This window comes from Oryx dammah, unplaced genomic scaffold (genome assembly GCF_014754425.2).
Source record: "Oryx dammah isolate SB20612 unplaced genomic scaffold, SCBI_Odam_1.1 HiC_scaffold_9, whole genome shotgun sequence".
NCBI classification, from domain to species: domain Eukaryota; kingdom Metazoa; phylum Chordata; class Mammalia; order Artiodactyla; family Bovidae; genus Oryx; species Oryx dammah.
The window spans coordinates 46907592-46932411 of record NW_024070193.1 but is presented as its reverse complement, the minus strand read 5'-3'; the positions used below and the strand labels follow the sequence as shown (position 1 = coordinate 46932411).

The 24820-nt window shown below is 43.7% G+C and overlaps 1 protein-coding gene and 1 long non-coding RNA gene across 4 annotated transcripts in view; one reads left to right on the top strand and one right to left on the bottom strand.

Moving 5' to 3' along the window:
- LOC120867740 (zinc finger protein 621-like) overlaps nucleotides 1-3308 on the top strand; it is a 28630-nt gene extending 25322 nt beyond the window's left edge. The window contains exon 5 of the mRNA XM_040246144.1: nucleotides 393-3308. Within this exon, the coding sequence (XP_040102078.1) occupies nucleotides 393-1357 (965 nt within the window). The 3' untranslated portion in view covers nucleotides 1358-3308. The remainder of the gene's footprint in view (nucleotides 1-392) is intronic.
- LOC120867773 lies at nucleotides 1153-24801 on the bottom strand. Of its 3 annotated transcripts, none has more exons than XR_005721994.1 (4): nucleotides 24600-24801; nucleotides 24402-24513; nucleotides 23810-23943; nucleotides 1153-1871 (listed from the first exon to the last, which is right to left on the bottom strand). It is a non-coding gene; the product is annotated as an uncharacterized LOC120867773 (long non-coding RNA). The 3 variants fall into 3 exon arrangements; XR_005721993.1 differs by lacking the exon at nucleotides 1153-1871 and adding an exon at nucleotides 13118-13443; XR_005721995.1 differs by lacking the exon at nucleotides 1153-1871 and adding an exon at nucleotides 22659-22739.
- Between the last annotated feature and the right edge of the window lie 19 nt (nucleotides 24802-24820).

Sequence of the window (24820 nt, the reverse complement as noted above, 5' to 3'; positions counted from 1 at the left end):
TTTTCCCTCCTTGGGGGTCTCCCTCTCTTTCTTTTGAAGCCTGTTTGCATTTCGTGCTGGTCCATCTTACCTCACCCATTCTTTTTTTGCTCTTTTTTTCCCCTCTTGCTTCCTTTCCTTCCCACTCTTGAAGTTCTCATTTGCCCACCTCACCTGCCCTGGTTCATTGCCCAGCCCTTCCTTATAAGAGGCACTTCCTGGACTGCAGTGTCATCACCTGTCCAGTTTATGCTGTTGTTTTTCTTTTTCTCTCTCATCCTCCTTTATGGAAGCTCATAACCATCTCATGGGTGTATTTTAAACAATCACATCCTACAAGAGAAAACCAGGACTGCTGGATCCCATTTCCCTTCCAGTTCAGTAACGAGGAAACTTGTGGTTTCTTTGGTCAGGTGGTGAGAGGGGCATCAAGACAGAAGAGTCAGCGGTAGAGCAGCAAGCCTCCGAGGGCACAGAGGCCCACGGCAGGCCCGTGGGAGGGCTTCTCACGAATGTGTCTCAGCACTTGGATTTTGAAAGCAAGGCAGTGTGGCAGACTATCAATCTGAATCCCAATCTGATACTTCGAGGCGGCATGAAGTTCTACAAATGCAAAGAATGTGGGAAGATCTTCCGATATAACTCACAGCTCCTTCGGCATCAGAGTAGGCACACTGGGGAAAAGCCCTTCAAGTGCAAGCAGTGTGGCAAAGCTTTCAAGTCCAGCCAGAACTGTATCATACATGAGAAAAATCACATTGGCAAAGGACCCTATGAATGTAAGGAGTGTGGCAAAGGTCTGAGTTCCAAAACTGCCTTGACCCAGCATCAGAGGATCCACACGGGGGAGAAGCTCTATAAATGTAAGGAGTGTGGCAAAGGTCTGAGTTCCAACACTGCCTTGACCCAGCACCAGAGGTTACATACTGGGGAGAAGCTGTATAAGTGTAAGGAGTGTGGGAAGGCATTCACCCAGAAGATCACCTCCATTCAGCATCAGAGAGTTCACACAGGAGAGAAGCCCTATGAGTGTAAGGTGTGTCGAAAAGCCTTCAAGTGGTATCCCAGCTTTCTTCAGCATCAGAAAAGGCACCGCGTGGAGAAGCCCATCAAGGCTTTCGGGCCGCCCCTGCTGCATCCCCAGGGCCCCTCCGCATCCTTAGCTCCCGGGTGTCTCCCGGGCCTGGGCTCTGGTCCTGCTGTGGCCGTGGCCTTGCCATACACCGTCCTCATTCCTGCCTCCGGGCCCATGTTCATGCTGCTGCCCGCCTCCGGGGTTCTTTCTTCTCCTGTCCAAGTAGTTCGTGTTTTACAGGGTCTTCCTCCCGCTGTGAAGCCTTCCCCAGTTATTCTGACCCCTTCTCCTCACCCCCCGTGACCTCTATCTTGGCACTTCTCTGGCTGTTACAGCAGATCTCTAACCTACCTTCAGCTTGATTTGTAGCTTTTACACTGTACTTGTGTTCCAGCTATTTAAGCATAAACCCCATTGTAATCGAGATACATTTAAAGACTGTGTTATATACAATATATTCGCTTCTGGGTAGAAAATGGAAACACTTGACTTTCATATTGGTCCCTTTCAGACTTGAACAGTAATGACCATATCTGCATCATGGGCCTGCTCGTGGGTGAAGTGCTGGTAGGACGCTGTGGTGAATTAGGGATGTTTCAGAGAACACATCCCCATGTCAGGCCCCTGTGATGTGAGAGAAGCTGCCTGGGAGAAACAGGAGGCATGTGAGATCTGTCAGAGTTTAGAATTGGCCTGAGTTTCCAACCAGGGCCTTTAGAAATGAATGCAGGTGGTGCAGTGGTTGAAGGTTCATGGTGGCTTCATGCAGTTGAAGTTGGGTTGCCTTGACACAGATCATTGAGGATCTCGTACGTCTCTGAAAAAAATCATGTAAAATAACCAGTTAAAAAACATGTATTGGGCTTCACGGATGGCTCAGGGATAAATAATTCACCCCCAATGCAAGAGAAATGGGTTCAATCCCTGGTCCAGGAGATCCCACATGCTATGGAGGAAGTAAGCCCCTGTGTCGCAGCTACTGAGCCCACCTGCCTCAGCTACTGAAGCCTGAGAGCCCTGGAGCCTATGCTCTGCAACAAGCCACTGCTGTGAGAAGCCTGTGTACTGCAACTAGAGAGTAGCCCCTAATTGCTGCAGGTAGAGAACAGCCTGTGCAGTAAAGAAGACCCAGCACAGTCAAAAAAAAAACAAAAAAAACATGTACACAGTGATCGCAATTATTTATCTGATTGATAGCAATCATGTCTTGAAACATGAAAGGTGTGTGTTTTTTTTTAAATCTTTAGTTTTGCTCTTGATATGTAGTTGTTTCCTTTTAACTTTGGTTTCCTAAGCACACATACGCCAAAGCATTCATCTTTGCTCCACCCGTGTGTACATTTTTCTTGGTGGGCGTTCTGGTTTGCTGTTGGCAAGCATTGGTTTCTGCATTTCCTTTTCTCCAGATAGCGTAAATTATGAGTTTGGCAAATTACGAAAGAAATAGGAGCAGATGACTTGGGGGAAATCTGAACATGCCTGTGTAATGTCCTTAAAATAATTTTTATTTATGTATTTACTTTTGTTGGCACTGGGTCTTCATTGCTGCACTGGGCTTTCTCTCCTTGTGGTGTGTGGGCTTCTTATTGCAGTGGCTTCTCTTGTTGTGGAGCACGGGCTCTAAGGTGTGTGGGCTCAGTAGTTATGGCATGTAGCCTTAGTTGCCCCACATTATGTGAAATCTTCCCAGATCTGGGATCAAACCTGCAGTCCACCAGGCTCCTCTGTCCTCCACTGTCTCCTGGAGTTAGCTCAAGTTCTTATCCATTGATCAGTGAGGCTATTTCTATTTAACCATCGAATCCTCTACCTTCTCCTTCTGCCTTCAGTCTTTCCTAGCATCAGGGTCTTTTTCAGTGAGTCAGCTTCGTATCAGGTAGCGAAATTATTGGAGCTTCAGCTTCAGCATCAGTCCCTCCAATGAACACTCAGGGTTGAGATCCTTTAGATGGACTGGTTTGATCTCCTTGCAGGTCAAGGGACTCTCAAGAGGTTGTGACAGGTTAGTGAAGGAGAACTTTGGATTGTTCTTGCTTTTGACTTTAGATGAGGTCTTTTATAACTATGCAAAGGACTATGTGAAGTAATTCCTGGGAAAAGAACTGAGTTATGCATTACAGGCATACCTTATTTTATTGCGCCTCATTATATCTGTTTTGCATATACTGTGTTTTTTACAAATTGAAGGTTGTGACAACACTGCATTATCGGAAAATGGCTAAGATATTTTAGCAATAAATAATTTTTAATTAATGCTGTTCTTCCTTTTTTTTGGACATAATACTATTACACACTTCACAGATTGTAAACAACTTTTATATGCACTGGGAAACCAAAAAATTCACGTGACTTGCTTTCTTGCTGTATTTACTTTATCATGGTCCTCTGGAACCAAACCCACAATATCTCCAACATGTGCCTTCCTAGCACTTGTGCTGTGCTTAGTCACTCAGTTGTGTCTGACTCTTGCGACCTCATGGAATGTAGCCTGCTAGGCTCCTCTGTCCATGGGGATTCTCCAAGCAAGAACACTGGAATGGGTTGCCATGTCCTCCTCCAGGGGATCTTCCCAACTCAGGGATCAAACCTAAGTCTCGCATTGCAGGCGGATTCTTTACCATCTGAGCAACCAGGGAGCCCAAGAATACTGGAGTAGGTAGCCTTTCCCTTTTGCAGGGGATCTTCCTGACCCAGGAATTGAACTGGGGTCTCCTGCATTGCAAGCGGATTCTTTCCCAGCTGAGCTACCATGGAAGCTGGTAAAGTATTAGCACAAATTTAAAGTAAATCCTTAAATGTTTATGGAAGGGGCCATACGTTTTTTAAAAGTTGTTTTTCTATCTACATGTTTCTCCATTGCAATTAGTGCTTCTTAAACTTTACCATGTGTCTCAATAACCTGGTATAGAAAGAGGAATTTTCTGGCCTAACTCTCAGAGATTGTGGTTTTTAAAACAATGTTTTATGAGAGTATAGTTGATTTACAATGTTGTGTTAGTTTATGCTCTACAACAAAGTGTCTGATTGTGGATATCCATGGTGAAGCCCAGACCTTTAGTGTGGACCATGCTTTGAGAGAGCTGCCTTGAGCAGAAGATGTCTGGTGGTGTATATTGATAAAGGGCTTGCCCTGTTAACTCAGTGGTCTTCAGGAAAGAGACCTCTAAAAATAGTTTGGGTGGTGTCACTTTAGAAGGAGAGAGAAAAGCAAGTGGAATTGGTCCATAGGGAAGAAAAGGGAAGGGGAAAGAGATCTGATGTGGCCTGTGGAGAGTCCTTGACTTCTCAACTGCCAGGAGGTGGATAGTGGCTATTTTTTGCTGTTTTTGTGGCTTATTTGCATGTTGACTGAAAGAGTGAGAAAATATTTTTTCTTATATAAAGTTAATACACTTTAACAATAGCTCTTGGGTTAACGAGAACACAAAGTGGGTGCTGCAGGTGAGTGGGACTGAGCAACAGAAGGATGAGGTGTAGCATGGTGTACGGCCTGTGACAGAGGGTGGGGCTGGGAATAAGGTGTGTAGTCTTGGGTGCATTCTTTGTGTGAAAAGTCTCTCAGTCGTGTTCTGACTCTTTGCAGCCCCGTGAACTGTAGCCTGCCAGGTTCCTCTGTCCATGGGATTTTCTACCAAGAATACTGGAGTGGGTTGCCATTTCCTTGTCCAGGGGATCTTCCTGACCCAGGGATTGAATCCAGGTCTCCTGCATTGCAGGCAGATTCTTTACCACTGATCCTCCTGGGAAGTTTGAAGGCTTGCAGTTCAGAGTTGGGGATGGTGGTAGTTGTGGGAACCAAAATAATTACCCCAAAACTAAAAACAAATATAGACCTTTTCCCCCAGTAAACTTAGCAGGAATAAGATACAACGGACTTTGTTAAAGATGGCCATTGAATATACCATTCAAACCCTCCTGAAACCCCATTGAGAAAGAGATTAAAAATTAAGAGGCATAAACTCAGAAAGACAGTGAAAATAAGCTAATTATAACATTTTGGAAACTCGAAATTAGGTGAAGGAGTTATGACTTTGAGTACAGCTAAGAAAGTAAATCCTAAACCATGTTGCGGGAAGCTGAGCAGCGCCTCCATGTGGCAGAAAAGGTTAAGAAAGATTCAGGTAACTTTTGAAAGTGTGCTGGCAGTGCAGGAGACCTGGGTTGGATCCCAGGGTGGGGAAGATCCCCTGGAGAAGGGAATGGCTACCGACTCCAGTGTTCTTGCCTGGACATCCTATGGACAGAGGAGCCTGGCAGACTGTACAGTTCATGGGGTTGCAAAGAATTGGACATGACTTTGCAACTAACATTTTCTCCTTTCTGGAAGTGTAGGTGATGCTGGTGGGGTGAAGAACAGGAAAATCAACTAAAAGTCTTTAAGAAATACTGAGATTCCATGTCACTTCCTCACCCCTCTCTCCTTGGGAGCAGTGTAGCAGGAATTTTTGGTGTCGGGGCACAACAATAAATGTTAAGTCCTTCCCCCTGTAACGAAAACCTGCTCATCTCTTGAGGATGCTGCTTCCCCAGCACCATCCCTCACATCTCATATTCTGGGTCCTCTTTCTCTGTGAAAGTTTCAGGCCATTCTTCACCTCTCACTTTGCCCCCAAACCTCCACCTTTGAATCCTGTCATCAGGCTTGAACCTCTGGGTCACATGCCCTTTGTTCCTTGAAGATGTTAGCTCATCACCTGCTGTCCCTCTGCTCAACATTGATCTTGTCTTAATTCTTGGTGTTTTCAGTGGATGAGCCTTCCAACAGCTCACCTCTCATTTTCTTTCTTACCCTTTCATTTTACCTGAACCACTCCTTGATCATATCCTGGACCTCTTCATGATACAAAACTTCACCCCTCTGTAACCACAGCACTTTAAATATCTTGCTCTGTGACCTGTCTTTCCAATTTCTTCCTTTTAGAATCCTGATGCTAACAGTCCTTCAGCTCCCACTGTTCCCCCCTTTCACTGCTCTTCACTTCCTTCATGCCTGTTCTTTCTTTATCCTGCTTAAAGTCCATGGTCAATTACAAGAACAGTTCCTCTACATTCTCCTTTAATGGCCTTGCCCTTTTCTGGCTTTGGTATATACTCAGTTGGCAGGACCCCATGTCTGACTAAATGCAGTTCTTTGCCTTCTTTGTGCCTGCATCCATGCTACCAAAAGTGGTCAGGGAAAAGCACATTGTCATGTGGGATTATCCTGCTTGAGGTTCATGATAAGTAACTTCAAGTAGGCCCTTAATGCCTCCTACATCATACTGTATCTCCAGGGTTCCCTTCATTTTCCTGGACTGCTGCTCTGTACCTCCTCTCACAAACCTCCCAGTACCTCTTGCCTGGTCGTCACCAGCCTCGGTGGATAGATTGTGCTCTCTGCTGGGATAACTGAGCTCCAGGGAGTGGCTGTGCCTTCAGCCCTGGTGCCAGAATGAGGAGACACAGGTGGGGCCCTCCCTCATCTCTTCCCCTTTCCAACTTGCAACATCTGACCTTCTCCCACCCACTTCTCATCTCATGTCCTAAGGCAGCTCTATCACGTTCAGCAACCCACTTCTACTTCCTAATTCTCGGTCAGTGTGCAGTTGCAGACAACAGAATCTTTGTTTTGTTTTGTTTTGGCCACACCATGTGGCTTATAGGATCTTAGTTCCCCAGCCAGGAATTGAACCTGGGCCCACAGCAGTGAGAGTGCAAAGTCCTGTCCACTGGACCATCAGCGAATTCCCCAGAATCTATTTTAACATATTTAAGCAGAAAGGGATTTGCTACAAACCACTAGGTAGCTTACAGAATTCCCAAAAAGGAACCAAGCTGGGCTCTCCCATAGGTAGATGCCCAGAAAAGGGACCAAGGACAGCACCAAGAGGCTCCAGTGGAAACCCAGCAGCTGCTGGTGCCTGCTGCTAGACTGGCACCCTCACTGCACCAAAGAGAGGGGCTAGACCTCCAGGAGGCTTGCTACATGTTCCAAGAAAAACCAAGTGCATCCACATCCATTTGAGAAGGATCCTGACTATATGGTCTCATGACCTTTATTTCCATCTTCCAAGTTTTACCTGCTCAGTGGGAATTGGTTGTATGTGTACATCTAAGGAGCAAGGGCTTCTGGGAAATAGTTTTTGAATTCTGCCTCAGAAAGTGAGATTTATAAGGTGGAGCAGTCCTAAAAAAAATGGGAAAGGATTTTCAAAACATTTTGGGCAGCTTTTATAAAAATATCAAGTATTCATTTCAGGCATAGAAAATGACCAAAATCTCTGAAGAATACACTATATTCATGGGTAGGGAAGGTCAATATCCAGATTTCAATTTTTGCCAAGTGAATTTTTATGTTAAAAGTAATTTGAATCAAATTTATAAGGGAAGTTGTCTGTGTGTGCATGCACTTGTGTATGTGTGGAGCCTCACAAATTGATTCTAGAATTTATAGAGCAAAGGACAAGAATAGCTAAGACATTTTTGAAGAAGTTGGCTGATTTTGTGCTACCAGATATTAAATGTATTGATAATGAAAAACAACAAAAGAAAAGCAAAAACAAAGCTGCCCTAAACTTAACATACACTGTAATATTATTTATGTGAGTTAAAACAGCAATAGAGTGTTTAGAAATAGACATATTTTATACACAGTTATACACATTTATACAAAGTACAGAATTATAGAGAAAATATAGAGTGATCAGCATTGGTGGCCCAGGCTAAGAAAATATACTTCCTCTCCTCTTCCTCCTCTGTTCTCCTCTTACTACTTTCATTCTGTCCCACATTCCAGGAATCCAGTCTCAAATGCTGCCCCTCAGTGGTCCAACACTCCCCACCTTTGCCCTATTTGTTTTCTGAAAGCAATAGTAGATATTTTGTTTCTAAAATATCTTGAATTAAAGATTCTCAAAGTGCTTTACAAAATGTGGTCTTTTTACACCTCTATAGTAGATCAGTACAAAAAGCTTATTTTATGGCTGTCCAGAAAGAAGGTATATGATTTGCTTTAAGATAAAAATCATATTGTCTTATTAATTTTTTTAAGATTTGTTTATAGCTGTGCTAGTATGGATGTTGAGAGTTGGACTGTGAAGAAAACTGAGCACCGAAGAATTGATGCTTTTGAACTGTGGTGTTGGAGAAGACTCTTGAGAGTCCCTTGGACTGCAAGGAGATCCAACCAGTCCATCCTAAAGGAAATCAGTCCTGGGATTTCTTTGGAAGGAATGATGCTAAAGCTGAAACTCCAGTACTTTGGCCACCTCATGTGAAGAGGTGACTCATTGGAAAAGACTTATGCTGGGAGGGATTGGGGGCAGGAGGAGAAGGGGACGACAGAGGATGAGACGGCTGGATGGCATCACAGACTCGATGGACGTGAGTCTGAGTGAACTCCGGGAGTTGGTGATGGACAGGGAGGCCTGGCGTGCTGCGATTCGTGGGGTCGCAAAGAGTCGGACACGACTGAGCGACTGAACTGAGGTCTTCATTGCTGTTCTCTGGCTTTTCTCTAGTTGCAGCGAGTGGAGGCTACTCTTTGTTGCAGCGCACAGGCTGCTCAGTGCAGCGGCCTCATGGGGGTGGAGCAGGGGCTGTAGGCTCTCAGGCTTCGGTAGCTGCAGCTCGCAGGCTCTACAGCGCTGGCTCCGTAACTCTGACGTATGAGCTTGGTTGCCATGCGGCATCTGTGATCTTCCCAGGGCAGGGATCAAACCTGTGTCCTCTTCATTAGCAGGTACATGCTTAACCATTGCACCACCAGGGAAGGCCCCAAGTCTTCTTATCTTAAAAGCTAGCTAATATATAAATGAATACCTTGCTTAAAGAAAATATTTTGAAACTTCTATTACATGAAGCCCAGTTGTAGGGCTGGGTCATCTATTTCTCATAGATGAATCAGTAATGATTGTTATTTCAATCAATCTTCCTCACTAGTTAAAATGTGTGTTAGTTGCTCAGTCCTGTAGGACTGTTTGTGACCCCACAGGATGTAACCTGCCAGACTCCTCCGTCCATGAGATTTTCCAGGCAAGAATGCTGGAGTGGGTTTCCATTTCCTTCCCCAGGGGATCTTCCTGACCCAGGGATTGAACCCAGGTCTGCTGCATTGCAGGCAGACTCTTCACCGTCTGAGCCACCAGGACTGTTACAGGAAATTTCAGTTGGCCACAATATTCAATTTACCTCATTACCACATTCTTAAGGACACCTTGAATTGTTTTAGTCATGACCTGTGGCTTATGGGATTTAGCTTCCCAACCTGGGATCAAACCCCGGCCCCTAGCAGTGGAAGTGGAGAGTCTTAACCACTGGACCACCAGGGAATTCCCCTTGGATTTTAATAATGATAAAAACATCTACTTTATTGGCGCTGTTTACCATTTAACATTTAAGCACAATGCACTGAAAGTTAGATTATTGTATATCAAGTTTGTATTTTTAAAAACTCCAGAAATGGTAAATGACCTGGCTTTAAGACAGTGACTAGAGACAGAACTGTAGTATATCAATGCCCACTTTCAGCTGTAATCTTTACTTTGTAAGAAAAGCAGTCTCAGGTATAGCAGTTCTCAGTGTATCAAATAAATACATGGGATAGATGAATTTTTTCTTGCCCTTGTTTTGCTGGCAATCTTAGCAGTTTACTTATAATTTGTTCTTCAGTGACTGTTAGCAAATTGGTTATCTAAAGAACAAGTGAAGTTCATTAGATTCTGTCAGTAAAAGTGCAAATAATGAGTCTCAAATGTATAGGCAGCAAAAATGTGAAGCCAAATTGTATCTGTTCCTAAGAAGGAGGTTTTCTTCATAGCCACTGTTCTGGGAACAGGGCAGTTTTCTTGTACCTTTTCAGCTCTCTCATTTTCCATAAACAAGATGCCTAATTATTATTTTTTTAGTATTTATTTATTTGACTGCATTGACCTTAGTTGAGGCATACTACACCAATCTTCATTGCTTCAAGTGGGATCTTTCACTGTGGTGCACAGAATCTCTACTTGCAGCTGGAGGGCTTAGTTACTTACTCTGAGACATGTGGGATCACAGTTCCCCAACCAGGGACTGAACCTGCGAACCACTGCAAGACAGATTCTTAACCACTGGACCAGCAGGCAAGTCCTGATGCCTAATTATTTTATGAGCAGTTAAGAAGAGGTGCCTACATTACTTCCACTTCTAATATATTCTTTTCTAATTAGAAATACATGCTTTGGAGCAAAAATCTTGCCTGGAAAAATACCTAGGCCTGAGTTTCACCACTTTTAATGCTTTGGTGAATATACAGACAAACACACAGTGAATGTGCATGCATCCATGAATTATAGTTATGCATACTCTGTCACAGAGTTCTTTTCAGTTAGCAGAAAACAATGTATGTGTCCTAGTAAACAAATGACCTATAATATCATGTTTAACAGCTGCGTGATATTGCACTGCATGGATTTCTCTTCTTCCTGGTACTATCTTATTATTGAGTGTTTAGGATATTTCCATTTTGAATGTCTCTAAATACTTAGATGAACACCTAGTACATATGTGATTGACACAGTTATGATTTATTATTTTTTACCTCATTCCATTTAAAAGGAGTAGAATATTTCTGTTAAACTAAAGGCCTCTTTGATACCCAGCCCAAGCTTGTCCTGCTCACTGCACAACAGGCCAGTAAATTAGGAGATGAGTTGTTGGAGCAAGGAATAATGACTTTAACTGGAAAGCCAGCAGGCCAGGAAGATGGTAGACTAGTGTCTCGTTGCAAAGAACCCTCTTCCCTCCATCAGAATTTGGGCTTCTGTTACACAGGGAAGGGGGAGGGCTCACTGCAATGCCAATGGGCCAGGGGGACCCGCCCCTATTACACCTTTTGTTCCTCTGTTTCGCTTTTATTATTTTCCCAGAGCTACTCTGTAAATAATAAATGGCACTGCTTTTCACGTGGAAAAGCCAGCATCGGTGCTGCTGTCTGAGGGACGCTGGAGGCAGTCATGCCGTGTGCAGCCTTGTGCAGGTTCTCTGTTTGTCTCTGTGGGTTATTAGTCTCTCCCCTGTCACTCAGCAGCATGTTCCCTCATGACCATTGTGCTTGAGGTATATTACTAGAGGACTCAGGAAAGTAAGGGAGTAAACCAAAAAGAGAAATATTTAGAGCTCAGGAAATGGAGGATCCAATATTCACAGAGTAGTGAAGGGATGGGGAGAGTTGTACACCTGTTCTAGGCAGCAGCCCGTTTGAAGTGGAGTAGGACGGTGAAATACTGTGGGCGTTAGGCCTCCAGGAGAAACGGACAACAGTATTCTAACTCCAGGCACATCATTATGCACTGTCAGAACACCAAGGATTAAAGGACCTAAGCGCTTCTGCGGGGGTGTGGGAGTGGGGAACAGATCACACACATCAAGGAAGTGGGGTCGAATGGCACGAGACAGCTCAGCAGCATCATGGGGTGCTCCCAGAGAGTGGACAGCACCTTAAAAGTTGTGAAGAAAATTATTTGCAACCTGGAATTCCATCCCTAGTCAAACTGTCCATCAAAAGTAAATTAATGCAAGTAGAATGCTAAGTGCTAACTATAAATGTACTGAGAGTACTGAAACTGTAAATCACTTTCTGACCATTATAATCAAGGTTGGTTCAGGTAAGAATCAATGGATGCTCAGTCTAGGGGGAAATTTAATGAGGATCAGAATATTTGTATAATTTTCTATGTTTCCCCATGGAAGCTTATTAGTTGCAAGAGAAATCACAAAGTATCTACAAATTGCACAGCACCTTGACTGTATTATCAAAATTAACACCACCAAAGAGGGGCATTTGGAGACTGTGTCCTTCATACGTGATGGCCTGAGAAAAGCACATTGCTTGTGAGTATCCTAGTAAGGGATGATCATCCCGAATCTAATCACGGGGAATCACCAGGCAAACCCAGTGTGGTGTATTTCTATTCAAAAAGGTGATTCCGTGTTCTTTTAAAAATGTGTCATAAAAGACAAAGGCTGAGAAGGTATTCCAGGTTAAGTGTGACTAAAGAGATATGAAGCTAAATGCAATACCTGAGTGGATGGTCTATTGAAGGAAAAATAAACTGCTATAAAGGACATTATTGCAACATTAAAATATAGACAATAGATTAGATACAAATTGGATCAATATTAAATTTACTAAAGGTTAACAGTATTGTTATTATGTAAGAATATGCTAAGGAAATATACACACTGAAATATTTATGGATAAAGGGCCATGATGTATGAACATTACTTTTTAAAATTATTTAATTGGAGGCTAATTACTTTACAACATTGTAGTGGTTTTTGCCATACATTGACATGAATCAGCCATGGATGTACATGTGTCCCCCATCCTAAACGCCCCCCTCCCACCTCCCTCCCCATCCCATCCCTCTGGGTTGCCCCAGTGCACTGGCTTTGTGTGCCCAGTTTCATGCATCAAACTTGGACTGGTGATGTTTCACATGTGGTAATATACATGTTTCAATGTTATTATCTCAAATCATCCCACCCTCACCTTCTCCCAGAGTCTAAAAGTTTGTTATTTATATGTCTCTTTTGCTGTCTCGCATATAGGGTCATCATTACCATCTTTCTAAATTCCATATATATGCATTAATATACTGTATTGGTCTTTTTCTTTCTGAATTACTTCACTCTGTATAATAGGCTCCAGTTTCATCCACCTCATTAGAACTGATTCAAATGTGTTCTTTTTAATAGTTGAGTAATATCCCATTGTGTATATGTACCACAGCTTTCTTATCCATTCGTCTGCTGATGGACATCTAGGTTGCTTCCATGTCCCAGCTATTGTAAACAGTGCTGCAATGAACATTGGGGTACACATTGTCTCTTTCAATTCTGGTTTCCTTGGTGTGTATGCCCAGCAGTGGGATTTCTGGGTCATATGGCAGTTCTGTTTCCGGTTTTTTAAGGAATCTCCATACTGTATGAACATTACTCTTAAATATTTCAGAGAAAATGATCATCTCTCTCCATCCATCTACTCCTTCCTCCCTCCATCCATGAGAGAGAAAGGGGAGACAGAAAAAGAAAAAGCAGATATTAAAGAATATGGAACAAAATGCTAGTAACAGGTGAATGTGCATAAAAGGTAACACAAGTTTCATGTAACTATTCTTAGAACTATTCTATAAGTTGGAAATATAAAAAAAGTAATATAAACATGTTTTCAGACATCCAAGGACCAAATAGTTTAACTATCATGTTATAAGATGTGCTTCAGAAAAATAAGGAAGCAATGTAGAAAAAAACTACAGATGATCTAGGAAATTGGAAATCCAGCACAGGAGAAGGAGAAAAGGAAGCCCCAAGAAGGCAACAGTAATCAGTCCAGATTGGAACAGAAGAATGAAGCATGGCGGGAGAGAGATCTGAAAGAAAAAAACAAAAACAAAAACAAATGGGACTGATAGATTACTTGAGATTACTTGGAAGTGTTTGAGTGTTCAGAAACTTATTGTTTCTCAAATCTGTAGGAGAATTCGGGAAAAAAAAAACGGGGGAGGGGGGGCAATACAAAACAAAGCAAATTTCAAAAGAAAAAAAAATCCAGGCAACTATGAAGTACAGGAAAAGCCAGAAATTTAAGAAAGAAAGAAAAGGTAATCATAAAACACACCATGACTTATCAGGTAATGATATTTAGTCATGATAAGTAAACATTGCATTTTTATAATCAAAATTTGTGATATATTGGGAGAATGATGGAGTATAGTGAGACATAAAAAATTACATCCTCAATGATCCCATCAGAACTCAACAGATTATAAAACAACCCTGTGAAGAGCAATGTAAACGTATGTGGCAGCTGCTGTTGCTTGCCCACAAAACAGCCAATCCATTTGTTCCTCCTTCTGGATTTTGCTCAGCATTTCCCTCCTTCCACTGGCCATGTGTAGCAGGGGCATCCCCAGAGGGGAAATGCTGCTTGGTCCAAGTTGATCATGCTGGGCCTATACCCCTCTTTTTACCAGCCAGGGCATGGCAGTGTGCTGTAGTTGTAGCTGATGACACACTAGGGACCACTTCTCAGGGGTTTCAAGGAGTACATTTTACAATCTTAACGAGACACACACAGTGAGTGGCCTTTAGGCACTGTCATTTCTGGATGTGGTGTTCAGAGCTCCTGAGTCATCATGTGAGCCCCATTCGCAGCACCTTCTCTGTGGTGCTCCTCATCAGGAGGAGCTGTGCTGTGGAAGACAGCACAACTGTCTTCCTTCTGGGTTTCCGTCCCAACCAGAAAAGCACAAAGCCTGCACTGCATCTTCTCTCCGTCTAGTTAACGTCCTCCTCATTTGACTTTCTACCCACTTCGAAACCCAGGTACATTATGGAGACATTGACAAACAAGCTGGCAGAGACCTTCAGGGAACACCAGCCAACCCAAATTGAAAAGGCTGTTTTTTAGACTCAATACCATTCAATGCAGGAGGGCCCCCAAGTGGTATATTAATAGCAAATGCCTATTTTAAAAGAATTTTTTTAGCTTCAAAGAGATTTTTATAATGATATCACTGCTGTGCTGTGCTGTGTTCAACTCTTTACAGCCCCATGGACTGTAGCCCACCAGGCTACTCTGTCCATGGACTTCTCCAGGCAAGAATACTGGAGTGGGTTGCCATTTCCTCCTCCAGTTTTCCCAATCCAGAGATCAAACCTGAGTCTCCTGAGTCTCCTGTGGTGCAGGTGGGTCCTTCATCACCAAGCCTCCTGGGAAACCCATTTGTATCGTTAGTAGTTCCTTTTAATTTCTTGGGCAAAATTTAGTGGGTGAAGAAACGAGATAAACTTGTATTTCCTCTTGGAAGTACTTCACATGGGTAAATGAGGCCACATATTTGAAGGTTAAGGCCTGGCTCTCAGCAAAGAGCCCATGGATGGCTCTGTCTGGCAAGGCCATTGCTGGTATACAGACAACTGGAGGTCCATAGCTTAGGTTAAATATGCTCATTGGTCCATCTTATTGGGAGAATATCAGTTCAGTTCAGTTGCTCAGTCGTGTCTCTTTGTGACCCCATGGACTGCAGCACACCAGGGCTCCCTGTCCATCACCAACTCCCGGAGTTTACTCAAACTAATGTCCATTGAGTTAGTGATGCCATCCAACCATCTCATCCTGTCGTCCCCTTCTCCTCCTGCCTTCAATCTTTCCCAGCATCAGGGTCGTTTCAAATGAGTCAGTTCTTCCCATCAGGTGGTCAAAGTATTGCAGTTTCAACTTCAGCATCAGTCTTTCCAATGAATGTTCAGGACTGATTTTCTTTAGGATGGACTGGTTGGATCTCCTTGCTGTCCAAGGGACTCTCAAGAGTTTTCTCTAACACCACAGTTCAAAAACATCATTCTTTGGTGCTCAGCTCTCTATATAGTCCAGCTCCCACATCCATACATGATTACTAGAAAAGCCATAGCTTTGACTATATGGACCTTTGTCGGCAAAGTGATGTCTCTGCTTTTTAGTATACTGTCTTGGTTTGTCATAGTTTTTCTTCCAAGGAGCAAGTGTCTTTTAATTTCAAGGCTGCAATCACTATCTGCAATGATTCTGGAGCCCAAGAAAATAAAGTCTGTCACTGTTTGCATTTTTTGCCCATCTATTTGCCATGAAGTGATCTGTGGTAGTTAAGTTCCATAAAGTCACTGTGAACACTGAATGAGCAAATATAGAAGAACCCTTTCTCTCAGAGGAAATACAGGAGTAGGTTTCTGTGAGACTCTGGCCATAGTTTCATCAGCTAATAAAAACATGACCTTATGTGTGTTTTATTTTAAAGACAAGTTATTTAATATACATCATTGATTCATTAGTACTGAACTCATGGCCAACAGTATCATAACTCATGCCTGAATGAAGTTTATCTAACAGACGTATTTTCTTCATAAGGCGCATCACAGCCTTCTTCCTTTTAAGAACACTGGATTGCATTTCAGGACATAACTCTGGAGCCATCCTAAGTGGTGAAATCACTAACAAAAAGTGGCACAAAAGTGTGAACAGAGTGACATTAAATAGACTACAGAAAGGGCATTTGTGTATAGCCTGAAGGATGAATCAAGAAGGCAGAGTCCCCTTGATCAGCCTCATCTAGGAATATGCAGGGTGGGTGACTCAAGGCTTTTGCCATTCTTCACACGTCTGTGAATGACCACAAAAACACTGAGGGTATTGATTTTGGGGTTACTAGTGAATTTTGTGAGTACAGAAATCCACAAATAGAGAACCTGTGAATATTAAGGATTGGCTGCATGCATCTCTTAAATATAAGAATTATTTTAAAAACATGGCTTCAATTACCATTTTTGCTCCTAGATTCCTTAACATTATGTAGTAGTTAAATTCACATTTTCCCAACTGTCTTATTAAAGCATCTTTATGAATCTATGGATTTAATCATAGCTGGCATGTTTGAATTCATTTGCAAAGATTATCATGATTCATTTTCTTATTTATCCTGAGTATTATTATTACCCATGCTCAGCCTGTCCCATCTTTGGCCACTGGGAGTTCTGTTTGTCCAGGCAGCACTGGTTCCTTTTCATGAGAAACGGTCTGTAGAGACCCTGCTCCAGGTGCTCACTGCTGTCAGCACTGTCAGTTTCCAGTGGACAGAACTGGGAAATACAGGAAGTATCTGTCTGTCTGTGTATCTGTCTACCTGTCTAGCTAGCTATCTAATCAGTCATGAAATACATCATGATTTGAACCTATGCTTCCTTTTAAGGTTCTGGATTATATGATTTTTACTCAGTTCTTCTAATACTTGTATTTCCTTCTTCCCACACCCAGAATCTTTGTTCTCAGAAACATGAATGATAAAATATCATGTAATTTTTCAGTAGTTTTATCTGACTTTGCATTACCCATATGACAGGTCTAAAGTAGCAGAACCAGAGTAATATCATTACTGAAATCAGTTACTCTGTTGCTGTTTTTTAAAATTTATGTTTCATTGGTGGAAAATTGCTTTACAATATTGTATTGGTCTCTGCTGTACATGAACATGAATCAGCCACAGGCGTACACATGTCCCCTCTCTCTTGAACCTTCCTCCCACCTCCCACTCCATCCCATCCTTCTAGGTTGTCACAGAGCGCCTGATGTGAGCTCCCTGCATCGTACACCAAATTCCCAGGGGCTCTGTTTTACATATGGTCGTGTATGTTTCCATGCTGCTCTCTCAACTCGTCCCTCTCCTTCCCGCACTGCGTCCACAGTTCTGTTCTCTGTCTGTGTCTCCACTGCTGGCCTGCAAATAGGCTCATCAGTACCATCTACAGTCCTTTCTGTACTTAGGAGGCATCCCACTGGGAGTGTGCAGCCAAGTGCTTATAGCTTATCTCTGTGTACTTTTGCTACCAAAATGGATACACTGTTAGGTTCATTTATTTCATCTTTTATATTTTGGGATTCACATTTTAAAATTTAATGTTGTCTTAATAGATGTAAAAGAATTACACACCATCAAAGACATATCTAAAAAGCAAAATATATGTAAGTAAATCTAGCTTCTATCTATCCCTGTCTCATTTACTCTATACCTTTCTTTATCCTATAGAGAACCCTAAAAACCTTTTTGTGGTTTATTTGTCCATGGAAAAATAGAATTAAATCAGAATATATTTATATCTGTATATTTCTTCCTTTATTATTTATATCTATATATTTCTTCCTTTATTATAGAAATAGTAGAATATGGCATTTTTCTGCACTTAAAAATCACTTTAACAATGTATCTTGGAAATGACTCCATAGTAGGAGATATAGACGTTCCTCATTATTACAATATAGTTATATATTACTCTATTACTCTATCATAAGGATGTATATAATGTATTCAACCAGTTCCAGACTGTGGCATTTTAGTTGTTTTCTGTCTCAGCTATTATAATTTGTGTCCTTGGACATCCCTCTCTCTCTCTTTAATATTTATTTACAACTGTACTGGGATTTTTTTAAGATTTATGTATTTGGGCTTCACTGGTTCCTTGTTGCTGCACAGGGGCTTTCTCTAGCTGCGGTGAGCAGGGGCTGCTCTCTAGTTACATTGTGCAGACGTCTCATTGCCGTGGTTTCCTTTGCTGCAGAGCACGGGCTGTAGGGTGCGCGGGCTTCGGTGGTTGCGGCTCCCAGCTCTAGGATGCTGGCTCAGTAGCTGTGGCACATAGGCTTAGCTGTCCTGCAGCGTGTGGGATCCTCCCAGACCAGGGATCGAACCTGTGTCCCCTGCGTTGGTAGGTGGATTCTTTACCACTGAGCCACCAGGGAAGCCCCACGTATCTTTTTTTTATAGTTTTGCCAGTATATATTTGAAATAGATTCCAAGAAGTATGACTATTAGATCAAAGAGTAAATGAATATGTAATCTCGCTAAATATCTTCAAATTTTCTTCCGTAGGGGTCGTTCCATTTACATTCCTTCTAGTGATATGGTAAAGGTGCTGGTTCTTCCAAAGCCTCATCAACAGAGTGTACTGTTGAACTTTTCAGAGTTTTGCTCATCTTTTGGAGAGGTGAGAAACTATATCTCAGCATAATTTGCATTTCTGTTATTATTGCCCAACTTTTCGGAGGAAAATACAATGTATTGGTAACATATAAAATAATACATTTCGTAGAAACCTGAATCTCTTTTCTTAAAAAGTGAATGTAGCTGCCCCAAATCAACATTTCGAGCTGGGGTGACTGGCGGGGACTGAGTCCAGCTGTCCACGTTAGATGGGCGTGTGGTTCCTGGTTTAATACAAACTCCACTCTGCCCTCACTGGATTATAGAACCTGCCTTTCCCTGTCAGTGTTCGATCTGTCAGCCCATCCCTTGACTTGAAAAGGAGGTCTAACAGGTAGTTCTCTGTTGCCAGAAATGCGGCACCACGAGCATCACAGTCACAGAACCGCGGGGGCCTCTATCACGGTGAGCGTTTGCTGCCCCGCCTCGGGGGTGGCTGGCTGGGTGCCTGTGCTGATGTTAGCTGGGCTCACTCACGTCTGAGGGTTCGGTTAGCTGTCAGCTGATCTAGAGGAGTTCTGACTGGTTGTAGAGCCACGCAGAGTGGGGTCCCATAAATGCAGAGCATAGCGTGTACTGGGTGGTGCGCGCTTCGTCCAGACGCCACTCGCGCAGGAGCCCTCACTGCTAGGTTTATGGGGGGCTACGTCCCCCTTGGAGCCGTGTGCCTCCTCCCCTGACGACCCCCCCGCCCAGCGCGCTAGCCTCAGACGTCTGCTCGCGGTCAGTAAGGACTTTTGCTTCTACCAGGTCCTTTGGCTCTGTCAGAGGCAGGAACGTGGTCTCGTCTGCTGAACGATGTGGAAGGGCAGAAGGACGGCAGTAGTAACGTTGAGCTGAGGAGAAGAAGGCTGAGCTCCCGGGGAGAGGGATTCCTGTCAGCTGTCCTGACCACGTCCGGACTCAGACTGCAGCTCTTCCCTGGGTCTCCAGCCCGCGGGCCCGCCCTGCAGATTCTGGACTTTCCAAGCCTCCACAATTGCACGAACCAATTTCTTTCTTATTATTGGAATGTAATTGCTTTACAATGTTAATGTTGTGTTAGTTTCTGCTGAACAGTGACGTGAATCAGCCATATGTATACATACTTCCCTCCCCACCACCCACATCCCACCCCTTTAGGTCATCACAGAGCACTGAGCTGAGCTTCCTGTGCTTTATATTAATAGCAAGTTCCCACTAGCTATTTATTTTACACATGGTAGTGTATATATATGTCAATCCTAATCTCTCAGTTCATCTCAGTCACCCCTACCCCATGTCCAAATGTCTATTCTCTACGTCTGCATCTCTATTCCTGCCTTGAAAACAAGTACATCTGTACCATGCTTTTAGATTCCACATAAAAGCAGTAATATGCAGACTTGTTTCTCTCTTTCTGACTGACTTCACTCTGTGTGACTGGCTCTAGGTTCACCCACACATCTACAAATGACCCTATTTCTTTCCTTTCAGTGCCTGTGTAGTACTCCATTAGCTTCCCTGGTGGCTCAGCTGGTAAAGAGTCTGCCTGCAATGTGGGACATCTGGGTTCAGTCCCTGGGGTGGGAAGACCCCTGGACAAGGGAACAGTACCCACTCCAGTATTCTGGCCTGGAGAATTCCACGGACTGTATAGTCCATGGGGCTGCAAAGAATCAGACATGACTGAGCAATTTTCACACACACACACACACACACACACACACACATATGCATGAGTTCTTTAACACTTTTTTAAGGTGTAGTTTTATTTACTCCTGGCTGCACTGCCCCTCTGTTGCTAGCTGTAGCTAACAGGGGCTACTCTTTGTTGCAGTGAGGGGCTCTCACTGCAGTGGCTTCTCTTGTGGAGCGCGGGCTCCAGGTGTGAGGACGGACTTCTGAAACGGTGGTGCGCAGGCTTAGTTTCTCTGCAGCATGTGAAATCTTCCCAGACCAGGGACTGAACCTGTATCCCCTGGATTGGCAGGCACATTGTTATACACTGGGCCACTGGGGAAGTCCCTGCGTGAGCTAATTTCTTAGTCTCTCTATACACACACACCCTGATGGTTTTGTTTCTCTAATACAGAATGTTAGCGAAGGAAGGGCTTCAGCCTGCGTTGTTGCTTGTTTCCTTCTAAGGCAGTTTAAGAACAAATATGCTTCACCATGGTGAGAATTCATTTCCTTCAGTTTTACATGAACAGATGATTATTCCTCACATAAACAAAATGCTGCCTTCATTTCTTGTCTATTATAACTATATTCTTAGGATTCCATCCCTTCTCGTTCCGTGTTGCACTCTAGAGATTTCTGGAATTAACTGACAATGTGTGGTCTCAGCGCCAGATAAGTGTTCTGTAATCCCTAGGTTTTTCTCCTGGTGGGTTGAATGGGGTGGTGAGAGAGTAGGACTGATGTAAAAGAAGTCTTTTCACCCTGCCACAAGGCTCTTTGTAGTTATACCCCTCAAAGATTTAGACCTTCCCTAAGCACTATTTATTTTCAGAAACTGTCCTGAGTTCCAAGGGAGGTTCCATTCAGGCCAAACCCAATAAAAGGGATGGTGTAGTCATAAGACTACACTGAACCATTCTGTCTCATTGAATCTACTAGAATTTGGTTACTTATTTTTGGCTGTGTGGCATGTAGGATCTTAGTTCCCTTTCAAGGATTGAACCCACCCCCTGTGCATTGGAAACCAAGAGTTTTAACCACTGGACCACCAGGGAAATCTCATTGAACCTAGGAGGATTTATACTCAAGTCTCTGAGTCTTAAAATTGGGAGGCTCTGTGTGTCTTGGATATTCTGAGTTTTGTACAAATGGCACCACTGACACACGGGCCTGACTCATCCTCCAGGATCCCTGAGCACACACGAGAAAGATCTCAGTAGCCAGACTTGGAAAAGGAGAGGAAGAGAGGGCACAGCAGGCAAGCTAGACTCTGCGTTCAGCGGCAGAGGCTGGGCTGCTCCTCTTCCTATCACATTATTCTGCAGATATTCCACAGAGTGTTTGTTCTAAACGTCCTCTGATTTGGCAGACATCTTGGCATCACGGGGAACTGGCATCTGGAAGAAGCACTGAAGGTGCTTTGCAATGGGGGCTGATTTCTTAAATGCTCATAAATTCTACACGCTGTGCATACAACAAAACACATCAAAAACACATGCTCTGAAAACCCTCTTATGAATTCTTTTCAATCTGTGCCTCTGCAGAGAACATGGGCGTCATCTGAAAAATAATCACATGGCCTCCCAAACCCACAGTGGGTTGAACGAGGGACTGATGGGCTTGACTCCTCATATCTGGAACCTCTCAATCCCCAGGTTCCAACATTAAAACTCACTAGTGGCGGTAGAACCCACTCCAGTGTTCTTGCCTGGAGAATCTCAGGGACGGTGGAGCCTGGTGGGCTGCCGTCTGTGGGGTTGCACAGAGTCGGACATGACTGAAGTGACTTAGCAGCAGCAGCAGCGGCAACAGCAGTGGGGGTGGAGGGATGAAGGGAAGAAGGGGAGAGACTGATGTGAAGAAGGTGAGGAAATACATCTACCACAACATAGAGGTTTTTGAGTCAAATATATCTGGGTTCAAATCCAGTTCCTACTGCTTACCAGCTGCATGACCAGAGGCAAGTCACCCAAAGCCCTGAGCCTTAGCTCCCTTACGTGTACAAAGAGGGCAAGAGCTAACTACCTTGGAGAGTTGCTGGCAGGCTAAGATCATGATTGTGAAGAACACGGCACACAGTGGGTCTTCAGGAATGCTAGCTTCCTGACAGCTTTTCTTAGATGAGCGCTCAGAGAAGTCAGTGCCAGACTCAGGCCTGACTTGGCTTCCCCTTTGACAAGCAGTTATGGCAGGTGTGGATGTGTGTCCACCCAGGTGGGGTGTGTTTGAGGAGAGGTGAGATGAGATTATCCCAGCGGAAGATACCTTTGTCTACAGAGAGGACATAATTTACAGAAGATCCATTTAATTGCATGAAGTGGAAGCATCTGTCAGTACAATTTTCTGGGGGCTATAAAACCACATCAGTTTCTAAAGACAAAGTCTACCAACAGGTAGGTCTCCTGTGCAAATTATTCACACTTGTCTTTGGGGGCCGTGGAATTTAGAAGATCTTGGAAGACGCTGTTGGGATAGTAGATGAGTAGAGCATGAATCTAGGAGGGACAGGAGGAGGACTGCAAATACCATGACATTAGGCAGTTCAGACAAGTGCTGGGGAAACACAGGAGGACTGAGTAGTGCAGCAGAGGCAGTGGGCTGTGGAGGCAGGGAATTCTCTGTAATGTTTCCATGGTATTTAAAATGCTTTTCAGCTCCCAGGAGAAACTGTACAGATGTTGGTTTATAAGCTTTTCTAGCTCCATGGCCTCTTATTACATCTAAACTTCTTTAGGTTCAGTATTCTCACTTGTAAAATGGGGAACGTAACAGTACCTACCTAAGAAATGAAGATGAAAAGCAATGATGCTTATAAAGCCTTAGCATAGTTTCTAGCCCATATTAAGGTCTCATAAATCTTAGTTACAATACAAAGACCATTTAAGTGACTAGTGCAACACAACAATGAATATGAATTATTGCAACAAATTTATATGTTTTAAAACGTATTAGTTTTTCCTTTTGGATTGCTGTTGCTATCTAGCTGTTTCTGTTTGGTTTCAGTATCTATTTATATGTGTAATTACAAAAGGGAGCTGGGCTGGAGCAATGTGAAGCAGATGCTTAATTGCAGGAGAATTTGAGTATACAGTGTGTGAAAGGCCCCCATCATAGGGCTTCCTAGGTAGCAATAGTGGTAAAGAATCTGCCTGCCAATTCAGGAGACATAAGAGACAGGAGAGTGTATTCCTACTCCTGTGAATACACTCAGAAATATGTACACAGACTTTAGTATACCCTGGTTAGAATAGTACTGAACACAGAGTGCTACTTCCTCTTTGCTTTCCTTTAACATCTTGTAAGCATTTCCTGGGCTTCCCAGGTGGCTCAGTGGTAAAGAATTTGCCTGCCAATACAGGAGATGCGAGAGACAGGGGTTTGATCCCTGGGTTGGGAAGACTCCCTGGAGGAGGAAATGGCAACCCACTCAGTATTCTTGCCTGGAAAATCCCATGGACAGAGGGGCCTGGCAGGCTATAGTCCATGGGGTCGCAAAGAGTCAGACATGACTGAGCAACTGAGCGCTAAAGGTTCCATCACAGGGCATCTGAAACAGCAAAGGAGAAGTCCCTGGATAGCACAGTACCTGCGGTCACAGGAGAGAAGCCAGTCCTGGTTCAGTTATTATATTGGCCCCCTGTCACGTAGTTGCACGAACTGAAGATGCCTTTGTAATTAAAACCTTTCTGGATATAGGTGCTGAATTTCTCCAAGTTGGGCCTAGAACACACATACAGATATATGGTGGGAAAGGGCTCTAAGAATAAATGCTAATGGCTGTTTTCCTAAACTGTGTCACAGGTTGGAGCCCCAGCAGGACTTGTATCTCTAAAAACAACACAGTTACAAAACAGAACAGACTCACAAGCACTTATTTAGTGCCAGACACCACCGTGAACACTGTGCCAATCTGTGAATTCATTTAATTATTAAACTTCAACAGCCCTTTGTGGTGGTTACCACCATCATACCCATATAACAGACAATGAAACAGGCAAAGCAACTTGGTGCTGATCCCCAGTTAATGAGTGGTTCAGCCAGGTTTCTGGAACTAGCTGGTTGACGCTCTAAACCCGTATACATTTGGCCACTGAAATGGTGGGCACTACTCTTCCCATTTCCAGTTCTCGGTGTAGACACAGGGCTCAGGCCGCGTGGGCACATCTGGAGCAATGTACCTGTTATCTGGAATGGCAACCACAAGTAGTGTACATCTCCTGGGAAATCCTCAGGACTGGAACTATTCAGCCGCTTGCACCGGATTCCCAGGTGGGCTAGTGGTGAATTCGCCTGCAAATGCAGGAGACGAGGGTTCGATCCTTGGGTCTGGACGATCCCCCGGAGCAGGAAATGGCTACTCACTCCAGTATTCTTACCTGGAAGATTCCATGGATAGAGGAGCCACGGGGTCACAGAGTCGGACACTACTGAAGCCACTTAGCACACAGCACATACCTGGGCCCAGAGGCTGAGATCTGAGTAGATTAAGGGGTGCCGCGACACTCAACCTCTAGTCGTCTCAGCGGCTGGAGCACAAGGGCGGAGAGACCAACCCCTTGTTGTGTGTTACCGCGCCCACCAATGACGTCACGGGGAA